At 39.5% G+C, this 18,193-nt stretch overlaps 2 protein-coding genes and 1 long non-coding RNA gene across 7 annotated transcripts in view; all 3 read right to left on the bottom strand.

The window, feature by feature from the left end:
• Window positions 1–18,193, bottom strand: part of LOC124276334 (multiple epidermal growth factor-like domains protein 11) — a 97,150-nt gene that overhangs the window by 33,395 nt on the left and 45,562 nt on the right. The gene's annotated exons all lie outside the window — the stretch shown is intronic.
• Window positions 6,953–9,150, bottom strand: LOC124276336. 2 transcript variants are annotated; one of them, XM_046711964.1, is made up of 3 exons: window positions 8,830–9,150; window positions 8,153–8,285; window positions 6,953–7,410 (listed from the first exon to the last, which is right to left on the bottom strand). In XM_046711964.1, the coding sequence occupies exons 1-3, from the start codon at window positions 8,975–8,977 to the stop codon at window positions 7,269–7,271; spliced, it is 423 nt and encodes a 140-aa protein (XP_046567920.1). In that variant the 5' UTR covers window positions 8,978–9,150; the 3' UTR covers window positions 6,953–7,268. The 2 variants fall into 2 exon arrangements, with proteins under 2 accessions (XP_046567920.1, XP_046567921.1); XM_046711965.1 differs by lacking the exon at window positions 8,830–9,150 and adding an exon at window positions 8,490–8,644.
• LOC124276339 lies at window positions 15,951–17,874 on the bottom strand. The gene is made up of 2 exons (XR_006898519.1): window positions 17,828–17,874; window positions 15,951–16,712 (listed from the first exon to the last, which is right to left on the bottom strand). It is a non-coding gene; the product is annotated as an uncharacterized LOC124276339 (long non-coding RNA).

Here is an 18,193-nt window from a genome sequence, read left to right as displayed (position 1 = left end):
GTTGCATTCAAGGTTAATGCTAAAGACACTAAAACAGATGTGAAGGTTGCTTGTAATAACTGTGTGAACATGTGTGAAGGTGTAGCATATGGTTGTGGTAGTGGAGCAAGTGTCTCTTTGCCTATTGTGCCTGTCAGGGTGATGCTGGACAATAGTGATAGGTGTTATGAAGCCCCATGCGTTCCTTGATTATGGAAGCTCTGCTTTATTTTGTACAGAAGGTCTGATGATAGATTTAGGTGTAGAGAGTAAGAACATTCAGATTATGTTGCTGACTATGAGTCAGAAAAGTTAAGTTCAATGATAAACAGTGACATGGTTGGTAGTGACAGATTTGAAAGGTGAAAACTGTGTAAAGTTATTCAGAAGGTGATTCCAGTCAACAGAAAAGATGCATTTGATTGTAAAGCTTTGGGTAAGTGGTCTTGGAGGAAGTTAAATTGCCACAGATTGATGCTTAAGTACAGTTGTTGATAGGAAGTAATGTTCCCGTTGCTCTAGAACCATGGCAGATCATAAACTCTCAGCAAGGTGGACCTCATGCAGCACTGACTCTTTTGGGGTGGATTGTCAGTGGTGAATGTGACAATATTGATGAGAACTGACAAGAGTATCAGTGGACAGACTTAGTTTATTGGAAAATTCAGAAAACCAGCTAGTCAGCCAGAACAACCAAGACTTCAGTGAAAGACTTATAGATGACAAGCCAGAGATGTCTAAGAATGACAAGCTGTTTATGGACATTATGAACTCTGATGAGCTGGTTTGTGGACATTATGAAATCCCTTTGCCATATAAGCAGTCATCTGAAATTTTACCTAGCAACAGGCCATAAGCAAAATGCAGGGCTGAGCAATTAAAAAGAAGTTTCAGCAAAGTGAATCTTTTCACAAGGACTATAAAGCATTCATCAATGATTTATTGAAGAAGGGCTATGCAAAGAATGTATTGACAGACGACAGCCATCGTACAGAGAAGACATGGTTGATGCAGAGACTTTAATTATTCAGTTTTGTACAGAGACTTACATTTGCTCATGTAATTTACACACTTGAGAATTTCAAGGCTGGACTTTGTAAGGCAAGTAAGCTGTACGAACTTGATCCCAATTTAGAAGTCTTAGATAATCTGATGAAGGGTCGTGGACGGCTTGACAAAGCCTGTATGTCTGAACATACCAAACATCCAGTGATACTGCCTAAGGACAGCAATATTTCAGAGATGATAGTTAGGAATATCCAAGAATCTTCAGGACATGTTGGCAGAAATCATGAATTGTACAAGTTACTTAGTAAGTCCTGGATTCTTAGAGCTACCACTTTAAACAGGAGAGTGATTCACAGATGTGTTATATGTGGGAGACATCATGTAGCTAGTGTTCTAGAACAAAATATATTTACATAGCGTCATACTGTCCCGGCTGATCTTCCCAGAGATCATGTTACCCCAAATGATCCTCCATTCGCGTTTGTATGAGCAGATTATTTTGGTCCTTTTGAAGTTAAGCGTGGTCGTGCCTTGGTCAAAAGGTGTGGAGTAATTTTCACCTGTTTGACTACACGTGCAGTTCATATTGAGGTTGCGCACTCACTTGATACAGGAGTTCATGTCAACGCCTTGAGAAGATTTGTAGCAAGAAGGGGTCAGGTTCAACAAATAAGATCAGATAATGGTACCAATCTGAAAGGCCACAGAGAGAGAACTTCGGGAGGCAATCAAGCATTTTAATCAGTCTACCATTAAGATGAGTATGATACAGAGAAATGCGGAGTGGATATTGAGTCCCCCTACTGGATCAAACCATGGCGGAATCTGGGAACGACAGATACGTAGTGCATGGAAGATACTTTTTTCCGTTCCCAATGATCAGCCCGGAGATGGTGAAGGATTACACACAGTACTGTGTGAAGTGGAAGTCATAATTAACAGTAGATCAATTTTAACTGTTTCTGATGATCCAAGTGATTTAGATGCCTTGACACCAAATCACCTGCTTTTGATGAAAGGCAAACCAAACCTACCTCCTGTATTTTGAGAGACCCTATCCACATCGTCGATGCAGACAGATCCAATACTTTGCAGATCTCTTCGAGAGTATCTTACGTCATTGCAGATGGTCGCAGTTCCGTCACAATATTAATGTGGGAAATGTAGTTCTCATTGTTGATGAAACAGCACCTAGAAATTCATGGCTTATGGATTTCTCACGGATTGAGAAAGTTTATCCTGACCACAAAGGGTTTGTTCACAGTGTTGAAGTCAGAACAAAGTCAGGTGTTTTGAACAGACCAATTACAAAGTTGCGTTTATTTCTTGAAAGTGAATGTTCACAGGATCAGTTTTCAATTCTACTGCTTAGCACTACAGATGTGTAGAGAAGTGTACATGTTGTTCATTTAGTTATCCAGTGGGTATTTTGGGTTTATTATGCAGATATATTGTGTGTATGATTGTGTGTATGGAAGCAGTTCACATCTCATCTTCACATTTGATGCAGTTAAAAAGCTATGTTCAGTTTATGTAAAACTGAATATGTTTCATATTCTTTAACGCAGAGTATAGTATTGTAATTGTAAATTGTAACAATTAAGGTACCGGAATGTTGCGGTCAAATGCTTTAGTTATATTTCTATTTAGATCAAGGGGAGATAACCTGGAGAGAGAGATTTTTCTCAGTGTTGATCACTTGGATTGCCTGGTCCAGACTCGCTTTGTTTACAAACAACATCATGCAGCTGTAATACCACTGAAACAAATATATACTGATGATATAGTCACACTTGTACAAACGACTGCTGTTAGCAGAGATTGCTTATGGATGTGGAAGGATTTTGTCGGTTCTATTAAGTAAACCCACTTTACATCTTCCTCTGCTTTTGCCCATTTGGATATGCATCGCTAGTATCCATAATTATTTTTAAGTTGTAATCGCCATTGGTAGGAGGTTGCTCACGATATTTGGGCCATGCTTGATTTCAAAAAGGTGTTCATTGTCAACATTGGAGAAGCCACATGTCATTATACGACCTACGATTGGTTGCAGTGCAATGAGTGTCATGAAGTGGAATTGACATAGTAACCTGACAAGTCCTCCCTCTGATACACGTTCCCATAACTGAACACCCTCAATGAAATGTGTTTGTATGAGAAAAGGAAATTGTTGGTGGTCAGCTTGTGAGCTTGGACAGTATGACGCTATGTAAACTATTCGTAGATGGTACACCACAATAAAGACTTACATAACAGTTGTTTTTTTTGCCTTAACAGATAAACGTCTACCCAATGTCTCAGTAAATAATTCGAATTATGAGTTGAAAGAATCATTTGAACAAAAGTTGCGGAGACAAATTTTCATTATATCAGCACTTCTCCACTACCTTACTCACGTTCCTATTTTTAGATTCAAGGATCACTGCAACGTATCGTAAACGCCTTTGTTCTGTTGAGCATTTCCGAGAAGAGGCTTGTTGCTGAGAATTGCATGACCAACCTATTGAAGACTATGTTTATGCTAACTGTTGAGTGAGTGAGTGAGTTTACTTTTACGCCGCTTTTAGTCATTCCAGCAATATCACGGCGGGGGACACCAGAAATGGCCTTCACACATTGTACCCATTAGGGGAATCGAACCCAGGTCTTTGGCAAGACGAGCGGAAAATGAGGTGATAGGACGGCATTCAATTGAAATTAACTGTTATGTGAAGATCATAAAGTTTTGGATAAGGCTATTGTATCAAGAATATCTATAAGACTTTGTTATTCTTATGAAAGATTAATCTTACCAGTTGTCACTAGCAAATCAGGGATTGAGTTGTTGGGCACTAAAGGTAAAAACATAATCAAGTGTGGAGAAATCAGGATGTTGGTATTATAAATCGGGTCATATCATCTTTCAAGCAGAGGTGTATAGATATTGATAAACAACGCTGGTTTGAAGGTGTCCATAAGTATAATACATTAACTTTGGACCGTTCTGTAAAACACGAAGCAAACTTTGAAGTTCATCTGTCGTTGAAACCTATGAAAGTTTACGTATTGCCCTTTCATCTCTCCTGCTGCTCTCGTCATAAGCTATTAATCGAAGAAGGTAGGAAAATAGGTTTAAATAGACAGGTTATGTCCTTTGTGTGTAGTTAGGAACATCAGAACATCACTTCTGTGCAGTATGTCAATTTTATGATGGTCTTAGACGCTGTATCATTCCTGCCTATTACTAAAAATATACATTTCCTTCACAAATAAGATTTCAACAATTGATTGCGTCTAAAACTTCCCATGTATTATCACTGCTTGGAAAGTAAGTATTCTTAAGGTTTAAATTACGATCACGTTTTATAATATATATTTCAGGCGCTTCATTATGTATACGCTGCATCTTGTATGTGTATAATGGGCCAGTGGTCCCCCATATTGTCAATAAACTCATCTCTATAATTATTACTTTTTGTGTATGTACTTTGTGTAATAGGCTCACTTGCCTATCCCTTTTCCATGAGACGTTGCTCACAGGGTGGAAGGGCTGTCCACGCGAAATGTGGAGTTGCCCCAAAAGCAACTCCATTTCCTCGCTGGACAGCGAAAGACATGTGGCGCAAGCGTAATGGTAAGTTTTCCCTCGCATTTTCATTATTTTACAAGTATATCAGGTTTTACCATTTGGCAGAGGGATCTAGAAATTTACAGATCTTTCCATAATAGCTTGACACCCTCTCTATTTATTGCAAGTGTGCGTTAAGCGAGGGCACCCTCCTGAGTGTCGAAACAAGATCGCGGAAAATGATAGCTTAAACACGAAATATGACAACCTTATCAGCAGATACGCCTTTTTTCTCATAGAAATAGTTATTTTAGGTCTTCATTCAGAGTTTAGGCTTTAAGGTGTCAGTATTGTTCTAATTATCATAAAAAATTCAAACTGTACCTTTTATATGGAGTTATGTTGAAACTGTCCATTGCGTTGAATGTTTTATGTTGAAATAAATGTCCATGTAGTTGCATGGATTTTAGGGCATGAACTGTCGAAATTCCACAGTTGTTGATACCCTTTTCCACAGACTTTGCAATGGAAACGGTAGTTGTTGTGATGGATTCATATGTTCACATATAACGATTCGCCCAACGATTGAAATCCTTTTTTCCCCTGCTGATTCCAATGGTGACTGCAGCGGTAGGTATGGGATATGTGACTTTTCAAGAGTGTCGATAAAATTTACAAAATGTGTTATCGGAAGAAAGGTGAGATGTTTTGAAATTGATTCTGATCGCAAAGGCCAGTGAAGTACTGGAAAAACTGGAGAAATATGCTGCTTTCAATGGCGTCTTTTTCACGATTCTGACCGCTGTGTTTGAGAAACTGAAGTGAGAAAGTGAGTGAGTTTAGTTTTACGCCACACTCAGCAATATTACAGCTATATGGCGGTGGCATGTAAATAATCGAGTCTGGACCAGACAATAAAGTGGTCAATAGCATGAGCATCGATCTACGCAATTGGGATACGATGACATGTGTCAACCAAGTCAGCGAGCCTGACCTGACCACCCGATCCCGTTTGTCGCCTCTTGCGACAAGCATGGGTTACTGACGATCAATTCTAACCCGGATCTTCACGGGTCGCAAAAATACCGAAAACATAACGAATGATTTTGAAGATCTGACAAAGGTTGATCTTCTCATTCATGGTAATACTTAAATCAAATCACGTCTAGACCTCTTATTGTAGAGACGAACCCTTCAGAATTCAAAGAAAATATGAAACTTTGGAAAATTCATTCAAATTAGTAGGACCTCGATTATGTTTATATTGCCATGTATTTCAGGACAATTTCATCAGTTATTGCATGTTGCGGTACAAGGGTGACTTGGAGGTGACTGTCAAGTTGGAGGCGTGAATTTCGAAACATTGATGCCAACCACAGGTTCCCAAACTTTCTTTAACCCACACTTGTGACTTCATCCTATTGTTTTAGCACTCCATTATTTCTGAGGAATAGAGAGTTGCTAAAAATATGTCAAGTAATGGAGAGTTATTTCAGTGTTGTGTTAAGCTGGTACAGGCTAAGCGAGTACGAACAACAGCGTGACGTTGTAAGGAGCCCTTTCTAACCGATTATTTTTTTAGAGTATATACTTTTACGTTTTTATATAAGTTTCAAGTAGCGACATTAAATGTTATAATTATAAACAGTTTACTTACTATAATTTATTGGGGAATTAACACCATAACCCACAATTCCTTAAATATAGTACGTTTTATTACTCCCCTTTAGGTATAAATCACAACCACGTACAGTGGATGTTGGCATCATGATATTTTAATGCCTCGCTATACCGCTCTGTTGGTACAGTAGACGCGTCTTTCGAGGGTTCGACTCTCCCAATAGTATTTTTCCTTAACGGGGACATTTTGTGGGCAGTTTTATTGTGAATCACGCATGCATCCTCCGAAGGTGACAAGAACTGCGGAATATGTCTGAATATGAAAAAGTGAATAAAATCAGCAAACGTGTTAAAACCTGACAGGAAATCAGTGTCAACAGATTTGGCGATTAGATAATGCGGAAGTCAAGTTGGAAAAGACCTCAGATCTTCTTCCAGTCACTTGTATGGAACAAGACTTTCTGGAAACCGTCCATACACAAAGCTGTAAAGTCCAGTTTCATTACACAAAGCAGACGTAAATAAATCAGCTCCTCCTGCCTGCCCATCCTTCAGATAGACACATTTTACCCCTCATTTCCCCATCCAACAGTCACCCCTTCCACTATCCCTTTTTAAAATGAAAACTCCACCCATCCACCCCACCCCTTATTACATCCCCTTATTCCCAACTCCCAACAGTAGTGAGTCAGTTGTGATCCACGCGGCAAGAGAACAAAGACTCAAGCAGACAGACTAATCCTGGAGGTGTTTTGATATGAAGACATGCTAGTGTCTAAAGCATCGCCAAGAAAGTTCAACCTTTTAATTTTATTAATCCATCATATAGTTGACTTGAAATCATATAAATATCAACATCCATCACGACCAAAATCACTCGTCAGACAGTTTTTTATACTTTCAGTCAGAGTTGTGGCCTACGCCAAGTTCAGTTTCACCACACAAAGCTGAAGTAAATAAAATCAGAACATTTTACCATCACCTCTTGTGCCTCCATTTACTCTCTCAGCAAATACATATACTAGTATAGCAACAACACTAAGAAAGCAAGGTCTTTGACCTTTCGAAAATGTTTGGTAATCTCGACAAAGTATTCATAACTTGCATTTATTTATGAATCTCCAGGCACATCAATGATAATGGGTTCATTGAAACTCATCACTTTGGAATTATAAGAGCCGATTAATCTCTTGGTTTGTGATGAGTTTACAAGCTGATCCCCTTTCCCCTTTTGCTCCATCGTCACCTTCATTCTGTGAAAAAGAATATGATCATACCGTATATATCATGAGAATGTTCATTAGTCACATTGCAAGCTGAAAATAATGTTCTGATTTACTACGATATCATCCAGATATCATCTAGGGCTGCCACTGTACACACATTACTGCCTCCATTTGACTCGTCTTCACTCATTTGACAACGTGTACATTAATAACATGTTTTGAGAGCCAGTGCAGTTGTCTCACTGGTGGCAACTATGGTAACTGACAACAAACACATGTCATTGTCTGCCATTCAGATTGAATGAATGTCGTTTTTTCTCACCTGGCGACAACATTACAGTTCTTTCATGAACGCTGTCAAACGAAACCCTTAAGGATAAATAGCATAAAATGGTTAGAGAGCGGCGATTGATTTCGCTGATTTTGGTGATGCATGTCAACCTTTCCAAAATGCGTGATGTCATTCACTGGATTATCTGCTCCACATTCAATTATTTATAATAGATGAAATAGATGGAATATTACTGAGTACGGCGTTAAACAACAAACAAACAATAGTTAAGACTGAACTCTGGAAAGCCATGCTGAATATGTACAGTTTGGGACATTCCATACACCAGACTCCCCAGCAGCAGTGCTCTTTGCTAAGAGCCAAAAAGTATGGCGTGTCGCTGGTAAACTGGATGCATAAAATCCAGCAATCGTGTGATCTGAGGTAGGCAGATGGATGGGGGTGATGTATATCCATCATTGGTGTACATATACGTACCTGTGGAAGATGAAACCGACAATAATGAAGGTAATTACTGCAGCTAATACAGCAATTGCTGTTGGAAAGTATGGGGATGTTGTCCATCTGTCACTGAAAGATGTTGACGGCATTACAAAGTGTTGGTGAAACTCTGAAACAGGAAGTATATGGTACATTGCCTTTGTCAAAATTAAGCATGTTGATACCTGTTAAATGTACTCTCAGTTATATTCTTATATAGTTAGCAATGAAGAACTGGGATTGCGGACTAAAAAATATTTTGATATGTGTTCAAACCATATTGTTAAATATAATTACATTACATCTGTTTGTAGCATTCCTGTCAGCACCTTACCTCGACTGCTGTGTGACATGTTGATGTTGCTGGTGTGAATCTTGCGTGTGTTGTTACCGTGTGTCTGCCTTTATGCCACAGGCATGTTGTTTTTCTTCAGGCTTAGGTCAATAGCATCAGAAGAGTGTACAAAATTGATGACCCCTCCTGCCTCCCCATAACTCCACCCTTAAAAAGCATCATAACACCCCCCAACCCCCCGCCATAAATTATGAACGGTCTCTAAGCAAAGATGAACGACGGATTTGAAGTAAAAAGTATTTTATATGTGTGCTCAAACTCATATCGTTAAAAATCATATATATTACATCGGTTTGTAGCATTCTTGTCAGCACCTTACCTGGACTGCTGTGTGACATGTTGATGCTGTGTGACGAGCTTTGGTCAATATCATCAGGCGAATTGTTCAAGCACACTCCAGTGCTTTTATCACACTTAGAAACATGGGTATGGACATCGCTGTAAGCATCCAGGTCCACAGAAACCATCCCTACATTGTCCCACACAATCTCCCGTGTATCTATCACACTCCAGACACGGACGCTTACACCTAGTACTACATGTTAACCCCCTCCACCCCAACACACACCCCTCCGTACAGTTGACGGCTCGACCATTGGCCAGTAGGGCTCACCGTCCATTCAAACAGTTTCCTCGGGGCCCAACATAACCCACTATTTAAACTCGTCACACATAAATACAGCAACATTAAAAAATCAACACTCAAAAAATTCAAATTAAATCCCCTAAAAGCTCCATGCCTCACCAACCTCCATAAACTACTACAGGCACAACAGCTAAACGACATACAACACACACCTCCCATTACAAGCTTCATTCACGACATACCCACACCCACCACAGACACCACCCTAGACAACATTCTCCAGCAGTTACCAAAAAACACCAACAAACCCACCATAACTAACATCACAAACAACTACATCAACAATAACTACCCAACACACACCCATATATATACAGACGCCTCAATCAACCCAAACAAAACAACTGGTATAGGTATACACGTCCAACAACACACACACACACACCCCACCCCCCCCCCCACACCCCCATTACAACCAACCTCCACTATACAAACCACACCTCAATACAAACAGCAGAACTAACAGCTATCCTCACTGCACTCCACCTAATACCTACCCTCCCACAAACTAACTTCCTAATTCTCTCCGACTCACTAAACTCCATTAGGCAAATACATAACAAGTACTCCAAATCTCGCCCTGACCTCATTCATAATATCACAATCCAAACCGACTCACTTAAACGAGCAAATAAAAACATAACTTTCACCTGGATACCAGGCCATTCAAACATATTAGGAAACGACACAGCAGATACAGCAGCCAAATTAGCAACAACACAAAAATCACCAAATATAAACTTTCATACATCCAAAACAGAAACTAAACAACTCATTAAATCAAATATTCTTCATACTGACTTTCAACACAACATAAACAACAACAAATCATGGGTTACTTCCATTATAAAATCACCCTACATAAAATCCCTACATTCTCAAACATTAAAAATATTGACACGGCCATAAACAGACTCATCACAGGCATCACAAACCTTAACCACACATTTTACCACCGCTTGTCCCTCAACCCGGCCTATGCCTCATTGCGCCTCCCTCGCTCCCCTCAGCCCCCTATCCCCGTCCAACTTAACACCTCTTTTTACTCATTCTTTATATACCCCCATATATAACTTATGCAGCTTAACTGCATTTAAATATCTGCCCCCTATGCTATACTTGTCCGGTACTCACCCCCTCACCCCCAGGCCCCCTTTTATGTCACCTATCGTTTATTTCAACTCTATCTCTTACTTATTAACAATCACCATTCCTATTTATCCATCCTTTCTCCTTTTGTTAACTTGGCCTTTTATTATTTTTTTATCTCTATTTATGTTTAGAAACGTTTTTTATTCCAAATTCCACTTAGGTTTAACGCCCCAACATGTATATTTTAATGTAATTTTATTACTTATTACATTAGCTTCCACCAACCCCGTCGGTGAAATTGGCTTACGCCAGAAGCCGACGTAAAACTTTTAATTTCGTCGTCGTCCGTCTACAGTCTGGCCCATACAAGCCGCTGACACAGTCAGTACATTCCTCGGGACACTGGTCTGCGCTGCGGCAGTAGTTCACACAGTCTTCCTTCTTCAAGTGTCTTGGAGTTTTATGCACGCACTTACTGCCACCTTCAACATACGATAGGTCACCTACATCACAATATGACAGGATCGATGTTATTGGTCTTTATTTTCCCTTTGAATTGTGTTTTATTATAAATAATGTACTTGCCACTGGTAAATGTAACCTCTTTGGGAAAGAATTAATGCAAAAAAAGAAGTGAAGGTGGCCCAATCAATACATAGATGCAACTTGAGATAGAGTGGGCCGTTGTTTCAAATGCCAATATACAGATATGAAAGTGTTGATCAAAGTTTTACACATGGAAAAAAAGTGAAACAATGGTCGTTGCACTCATGACAGTCGGATACATTATTGTATTTATAGTCATTGTTTCATTGGCATATGTTTAAGGTAAGAAAAGTGTAGAAACAATGGATCGAGTACCTCATATGGTATTGTAGTGATCAAGAGCAAAAGATACATTCACGAAGATTTAATACAAGCACTCTTCAACTATATAGATGGTGTGCCTTACCGTGGTGTATCAGGAGAAACATGTACATAGCAAAGCCAAATGTTGTTGGTAAAACTCCACGGTGTCGATCCCGACTCATTTTGTATGGAGGTAAAAGGGATAACGGTATCATGTCTTCAACCAGCAAACCATGTAAACGTTTTGACTGGATGTACGTGTGCAGTGACATGTAAGCTTATGTTGTTTTGGTTTAAGTAGTTTGGGGTTAGGTCCCTGGTGATTGATGTTTAGGGGTTCGCCAGGAGATGGGGTATGATATTGGGATAGAGGCAAGGGATTCCTTATTGGGTGAATAAGGAGTGAAGGTTATGCACACATTTTACGTTTTTAATATGTTGGATACATTTCCAAGTGCTGTACAAATCTGAATGACACCAACCGGAACTAAACACATGTAGCTTAGTTAAACAACAAAATACAAAATGACCGACATTTGTAATCTCGTTTTGACCATTCTGAATATTGTACACGCACAGTCAGTTTTGTATGTAGATATATTTTATAAGCATAAAAGATGAAATGAATTGTACAAAAGCAGTCAAACATAAAATGTCCTATTCGTAATTTTGTGTGATGGCGAACTCAATTTTGCTATGTTTGCACTTCGTTTGATGTTGTGTGGAAGGATGAATAAAACGTTTTCATTGCTGCGCTTAGCCGTGGTATTGTCTTTAATTCCACCTGTTGTGATGGCGAACTCAATTTTGCTATGTTTGCACTTCGTTTGATGTTGTGTGGAAGGATGAATAAAACGTTTTCATTGCTGCGTTTAACCTTGGTATTGTCTTTATTTCCATGTGGAGAGAAAACGGACACACGTTTTTTTGTGATATTTAATTCTTATTGTTTGTTACTAAAGTTTACATTCACACAATTACATTCCTAAAGTAGCTTCATGGTGAGTTCTTACTCACAACATTGTCTTCAAATGAGCCTTGATTGGTGTCATGTTTGCAGAGGCATTTGTTTGGGTTGGGCACACAAGCTTTGCTGTGATGTTTTGATTGTAATGCCTAATCCGAGAGTTTCTGAGTGAGACATGGAAGCCAACCAAGTGGCGGGAATTACAACTGAAAGCGCCAATCGTTGATCGGTTGTTTAATCGCATAAGTGAATGGGGTGAGTGAGTCGTGTCAGGTTTAAGCTACCAACCGGCCTTAATCCATGAATGATTGACTCTGTGACCTCAATGCAGAGCTTAATACAAACACTTTTCAATCGCACTGGCTATATATACCTAGCAGTCAGATACGAGCATCACGGCACTTGTGCTAACATTGTTTGACACAACTCATTGTCAAGACTTCATTCAAGCCATGGCCTACACACTTTTTAAAGGTCCTGTTTCAAAGACAGTCCAATTTGCCATCCTAGGACATAGCTTCGTGCGGCGACTTGATCAAGTCTGTCCCCCTCCACGTGGCATCATCACTTCCGTGCGTGGGATCGGAGGGGCGACTGTCGCTCGGATGAAAGCAGAGCTGGATGCCCTTGATGCGGGTTTTCAGGGCATTGTTTTCTTTCAAGTGGGAGAGAACGACGTGTCGGCGTCAACTGATCCTGGTTGAGGACTTGCTGGATCTTCTGGACTACCTTCGGTGGAAACGGCCGGGCTCCAGAGCAGTGGCAGGAAGTCTGTTCCCGAGGGTAAAACCAAGGAACTAAAGGTCTCTGCCTACAAGCGGAAGGTGGAGGAGGCGAACCGGTGCTTGAAGAGGATGTTGCGACGCCGTTTGGATGCCACCTTTTGGGACCACAGCCAGCACATGAGAATGGGACCTGCACTGTTAGGCAAAGGATGGCGTCCACTTGACGTCAAAAGCCAATGCCCTGTTCTGGCTTTCCATTCGTAAGTGTATGTGTAGGTACGTTTAAACGCCCATGCCCTGTCCGGTAGATAGTCGTAATTCCAAAACTCAATAACTGTGGTTTCGGCCCATTGTGTTTATATATACAGCAGTAGCAAAAGGGTTCCGTGTGTGAGACAATCAGAGCAAACGGGACGCACAGATCAGATCTGGGTGTTATCAAATCTGAGCTGTTTTGACTCCCGTCACACGCATGGGGCTTAGCTTGGGGTGGCTTTAAGGGTGGGAAAACGTTACGACACCCGCACGTGTCGCATATGACGTTAAAGCTAAGACACAGGGCTTTCGATCCATAGTAACAACAAAACCTGTGGTTGATGTACGAAACATAACAAGCACCTGCAGCGTGAGATACTGCCGTAAATCGGGTCAAATCGGGCTTAAAAGCGCCCCGGCATCGAACCTGTTAAAGACAGGTCACTCCTGATGATACCACCAGTTGGCCCTGAGAACCAGCTTCACGTCGTTTTAACAACAGCACCCACCGTTTCTGGCCCCCTGACACAGTGCTTGCTGTCATTATCTTGAATAGTTACACCGCAGATGCAGAGAAACCACAAGGAAAATATGGTGATTTACTTACATTTGCAATTTGCAAAGTATATATTTACAAAAAGTTTTGATGATATTTACAAAGCTTGTAAACATTTGTAAATTTAGGAAGGTTTTTACCACTACTTCTTTCAGTTTCTCCTTTTTCCAAGGATCCCCTGTTTCAATACCCCATGTTAATGTCAGGAGGAGTGTATTAACTGAACTATTTCACGCATCTTTTGGTCTATTTGAGTTCACATTGTTCATGTACATAGAGCTTCTTACGTGTGACATATGTATACATGAGTACTGCAGGAACAAGCCGTACTTTAATAGCTATCCATTTATGCTATATATTAACGCAGCAGTTACTGCATCTGACGCATGAAGACATAGCATACATGTTGTCTTTCAATACAAGTTGGGATAATGGTGTGTTTTTTTCTATTCGCCGACGTCTGTGATTACCTAGCAACCAATTCTATATATTAGTATAACTACTAATGAGGAAAATCTTGAAACAACGTAAATCTGGTCATAGCATGTGTTTCCTACAATGTTTGCATATATTTCGATGGTGTACAGTCCGGATTTTTGGTCCTTGGATGATGCACCAGGCTTTATCATCCACTCTGCATATCTTGGCCATGTGGAACCTCACACACACACACACACACCATTAGACCATAGATTTAACAGTAATGCAGTTTATCAGCACAGCGGCTCAGTGACTTAAATTTGCTTACACAAAGTGCGGATCAGAGTTGAGAGAGAATGGCTGTTACATGAAGTCACTCGCCATTGTCGCTGTTTCCTCTGATGACTGAACCACATTTATGGTTATATGAGTTACATATTTAAAAATGTTCTTCCAAAGGAAATACATATATATATATATATATATATATATGCTCTCTTGAACGTAATATAGAAATAGTTCGGTTACGCTACGTGTTTCAACAGTTTATAACTTTCCAGTGTCCATGTTCAAGTTCGTGTTTTGAAACCTGTCCCTTGTTTATGTACAGTAAATTTTCAATGATACCATTTTCATGCAATTAACACTGTTAATCTCAATCTGGATACTTGTAAAGTACGCCCCCGTATCTTAGACGTGGACTGTGTGAGTCTAGCATTGGGGTAAACCTTGTTAGTACTAACCTGAACATTCTGTGGTTAGTTCCAAGGCGACAAAATATCTGGAGTGTGGGAGGTATCATACTGTTTTTCTACAATAATTGCACTGTTCTTGCTTTGGGCGAAGGTTTACGATTGTTGTGTACCCACTGGTGGGGCTGGGTGACCTGCTGAACATTAGAGATAAATAGACTGCACTTCTAGCCGGGACTAGTGTGGCGATCCTATTCATTACTGTTCCCCTCATGAGCAACAAGAAATCCGACACAAACATTACCCAAGATGTATGTCTCTAATGTCTTTCGTTTACGAATTACACAAACTTGCATACATTTTTATATAAACTCAATCTGCATCCTTGTTCTCTGTGTCAAATATTGATATTGACTGTATGATAAGACCAATGTTATATTTACCGCTAGTATGGCTAGGAGTTCCCAAAATACCCTTTAAAGTTGTATTCATGTTTTATCTTTATTCACAAAGGCGCAAATATATTTAATTGTTTTCCCTACAAACCAGACCCACTAACTGATTGAACATTGTTTATTACAGACGGACAGACAGACATATTCCATTTAAGGGTAACAAGTATGTAAACAGGATAAAATACAATAAACACATAATTTTTTGCATAGACTCAGATAAAAAGTATATATACAATAAACACAAAAATCTTTACATAGACCCATCCTTAGACCCTACACAACTAAAAGTGGGGTCAAATTACATCATAAAAATATTTTTATAAAACACAAACAAACACACACAACAACCAACCCCCTCCCCCAATACACACAGTATAAGCTGGTTTACCGGTATTTACCGGTTCAGTCAGGAGGTACAAATTGCATTTAGCCCATGCATAAAAAATATTTAACATCACACACCAGTTTTGCGAATATTAACGAAGTTGTATTGTTTGTAAATCATATATCTACAAACTTGTAAATTTCTAAACCTCATCCTTACAAAATTACATATATCTTGTAAAATCGCATCTTTAATTACAAGCTTGTAAATGTAGACTTTTTTGCAGTGAACAGGACGTTGGCTTACGTTCACGTTCAAAAATATAGGGAATAGGAAAAGTAATTTGTATATTCTTTTGAAATAAGTAAATCGGTTTGCTTTCAGCCACACGTGTCTTACATTAAAGTGTCAGAACGTGTCAAAAACTGCAGAATACGAAATAACAACTAAGAACATGATGAACTTCCTGTTTAGTGAAAAGTTTCTTCTATACAGCATAGGTGGTGGTTAAAAGCTAAATAAAACCCATATGTTTATCAACGATAACTTCTCAAACAATATTCGGCTAAATATTTGTTTGCTCCTGGCACAATGAAATTGGGATAGTAATCTCATATTTGTATAAATGTTCATCGATTTGAAGAAAGACGTAAATTCTTGTAAAGGAATCAAAGAATGCAAAAAGTTAAATTAAACTTAATAAGTTCAGAAAAACTGTTGGATGTACAAATACACATAGTGATCGACAGTGTAAGGGGGGTAACTCTAGACGAGAGTGAATATTCTGTACAACGTGTTGGTTGCCCTGTTTAGCTCAAAATCAGTAGCGGAAATGTGTAATGTCCTCTCATGGCGCCTTTTGGTTTTTTTTTCAAAAGACACACAATGGGCGTTTATATAGATATGAAAGATGGGTGAGTGTTGTACAGACTAATGAACCTGTTTAAGCTAAAGAGAATACTCGACTGCTGTGCGTGATGAAATAGGAATATATCCCCTATATTACAGTGGGAGTTGCCTAGTGGTCTTTATGTGAAGTCGTTTACAGGTGTCCCCTGCCGTGGTTGTGCTCCAACAATGCTAAAAGCGGCGTAAAACCACATTCATTCCCTCTTTAATGCAATGATTTAATGGCTATCCTGGATAAGAATACCAATTTCAGTCACACATGTCACTGGGCCCCTTCCTCCTCCTTCATCAGCACGGGATGGTGGAATGACCTGTAATGATGAAACCAGTTAGAATTATCTGCATGTAAGTGATACCAATTGTGATATGACGACTGACTATGACAGTGGGTACAGATACTGCCTTTTATGCCATGGACTAAATTGGTTGAAAACACCATATAGTCATCATCGTTGACCATTTTACCACACGGAAGAACACAAGCATCTACTGTAAGTTGTTTGTGAACCTACAGGGGAGGCATTGGGCACAAGTCCATCATCTACTGTCGCCTTTTCCTTATATACAAACATTATATCAGGTAATAAAAATGTACAATGTATACTATACATTCTGGAAACAAAGTGCACAGTGAAGATAAATTTATATAGCAAGCTTAAGTGTGCGGTATGCTGGAACATATGGAAATATTATACAGTTTAGTATTTAAATATAGATTAAAATATATTTATGATTAACAATTCCGAATCACTATTCCAAGCTATGCTACATTTGTGATGAACATTATTTATTATTTACATTATTATTATTATTATATACACTATTTTAAACAGTATGTGAAATCATCATGTATTTTAAACCAAAGGCAAACTTACAACGATTGTCACAGACAGAGTTTTTAAGCTGCCTGAGCCTGTTCTTTTCAGTAGTTTCTTCAAGGAAAGTGAACTCTGACAGATAGCCTTGGACAACTTTACATGCACTGGTTTAGTGAAATAGTTCACAGAAAAAACATAATATACAAGGATATAATTATAGATGTGTTTTCAATAAACAATTACGTAACTTCACCCTGAACAGCACTGCGGATACTATTTAGCATTTGAAATGAATAGGTTCCTTTATTTTCTGTTAGTGATATAATCAAAGGGAGACTACTCTACCCTGCTTCCTGACATAAATAACGTATGATCATTCTGATCCATTGATGTACACATAAATGATGAATTTAAAGATAAATAATCGCTATTCTAACAACTGTGGGCGTACTACTGGAGGTACATGCGATCGAATGTATTCGTAACATATATCCATGGCCTCCATGAAGTGGATAATGCACACAATCTCATTTTCTGGCTTATGTACATATAACTGTGTCATTAAAGGCTACATTAGGAGGGATATAACATATACACATTTGGTGCACGATAGTTTATTCGAATAGTCCCAGATAAGTAAATGCGACAGGCACCCATGAAGGGCCACCTCCTCGTGGTGGGTGCTGGGTTACGCTAAGCGCCCTTCAACCCCCGTTGTGGACCCGGGGGGGGGGGGGGGGATATTTTGGTCCACCAACCCGTTTGCTGTGGGTTGCGCCCCTGTGTCGGTGGAGGACGGGAGTCTGGTGGTTGAGGGCAGTAGGAGCCTGGAACCGTGTTCCTATTGCCCAACACACCACTTCGGCCCTTACTTCACCTAGACGGGTGGTAGAATCGGCCCGATTCTATCAATCGGCTGGTCACGCCATGCCCTGTGCGTAGAAAATATTTTTGCACTTTGGAATAATTGGGTA

The sequence above is a fragment of the Haliotis rubra genome, unplaced genomic scaffold, assembly GCF_003918875.1.
Source record: "Haliotis rubra isolate DU_JTF1 unplaced genomic scaffold, ASM391887v1 Scf208, whole genome shotgun sequence".
NCBI lineage: Eukaryota > Metazoa > Mollusca > Gastropoda > Lepetellida > Haliotidae > Haliotis > Haliotis rubra.
Note: the sequence above shows the minus strand (reverse complement) of the source record. Positions and strands in the feature narration are given on the sequence as shown.

Bases quoted from the DNA above. Each gene is read 5' to 3' on its own strand.
- LOC124276336 (XM_046711964.1), bottom strand. From the start codon at position 8,977: ATGGTTTCTGTGGACCTGGATGCTTACAGCGATGTCCATACCCATGTT. The intron at 8,286-8,829 runs GTAAGGTGCTGA...TTCCTGTTTCAG, and splicing joins CATGTCACACAGCAGTCCAG to AGTTTCACCAACACTTTGTA. The intron at 7,411-8,152 runs GTACGTATATGT...TCTTTTTCACAG, and splicing joins GTCGGTTTCATCTTCCACAG to AATGAAGGTGACGATGGAGC.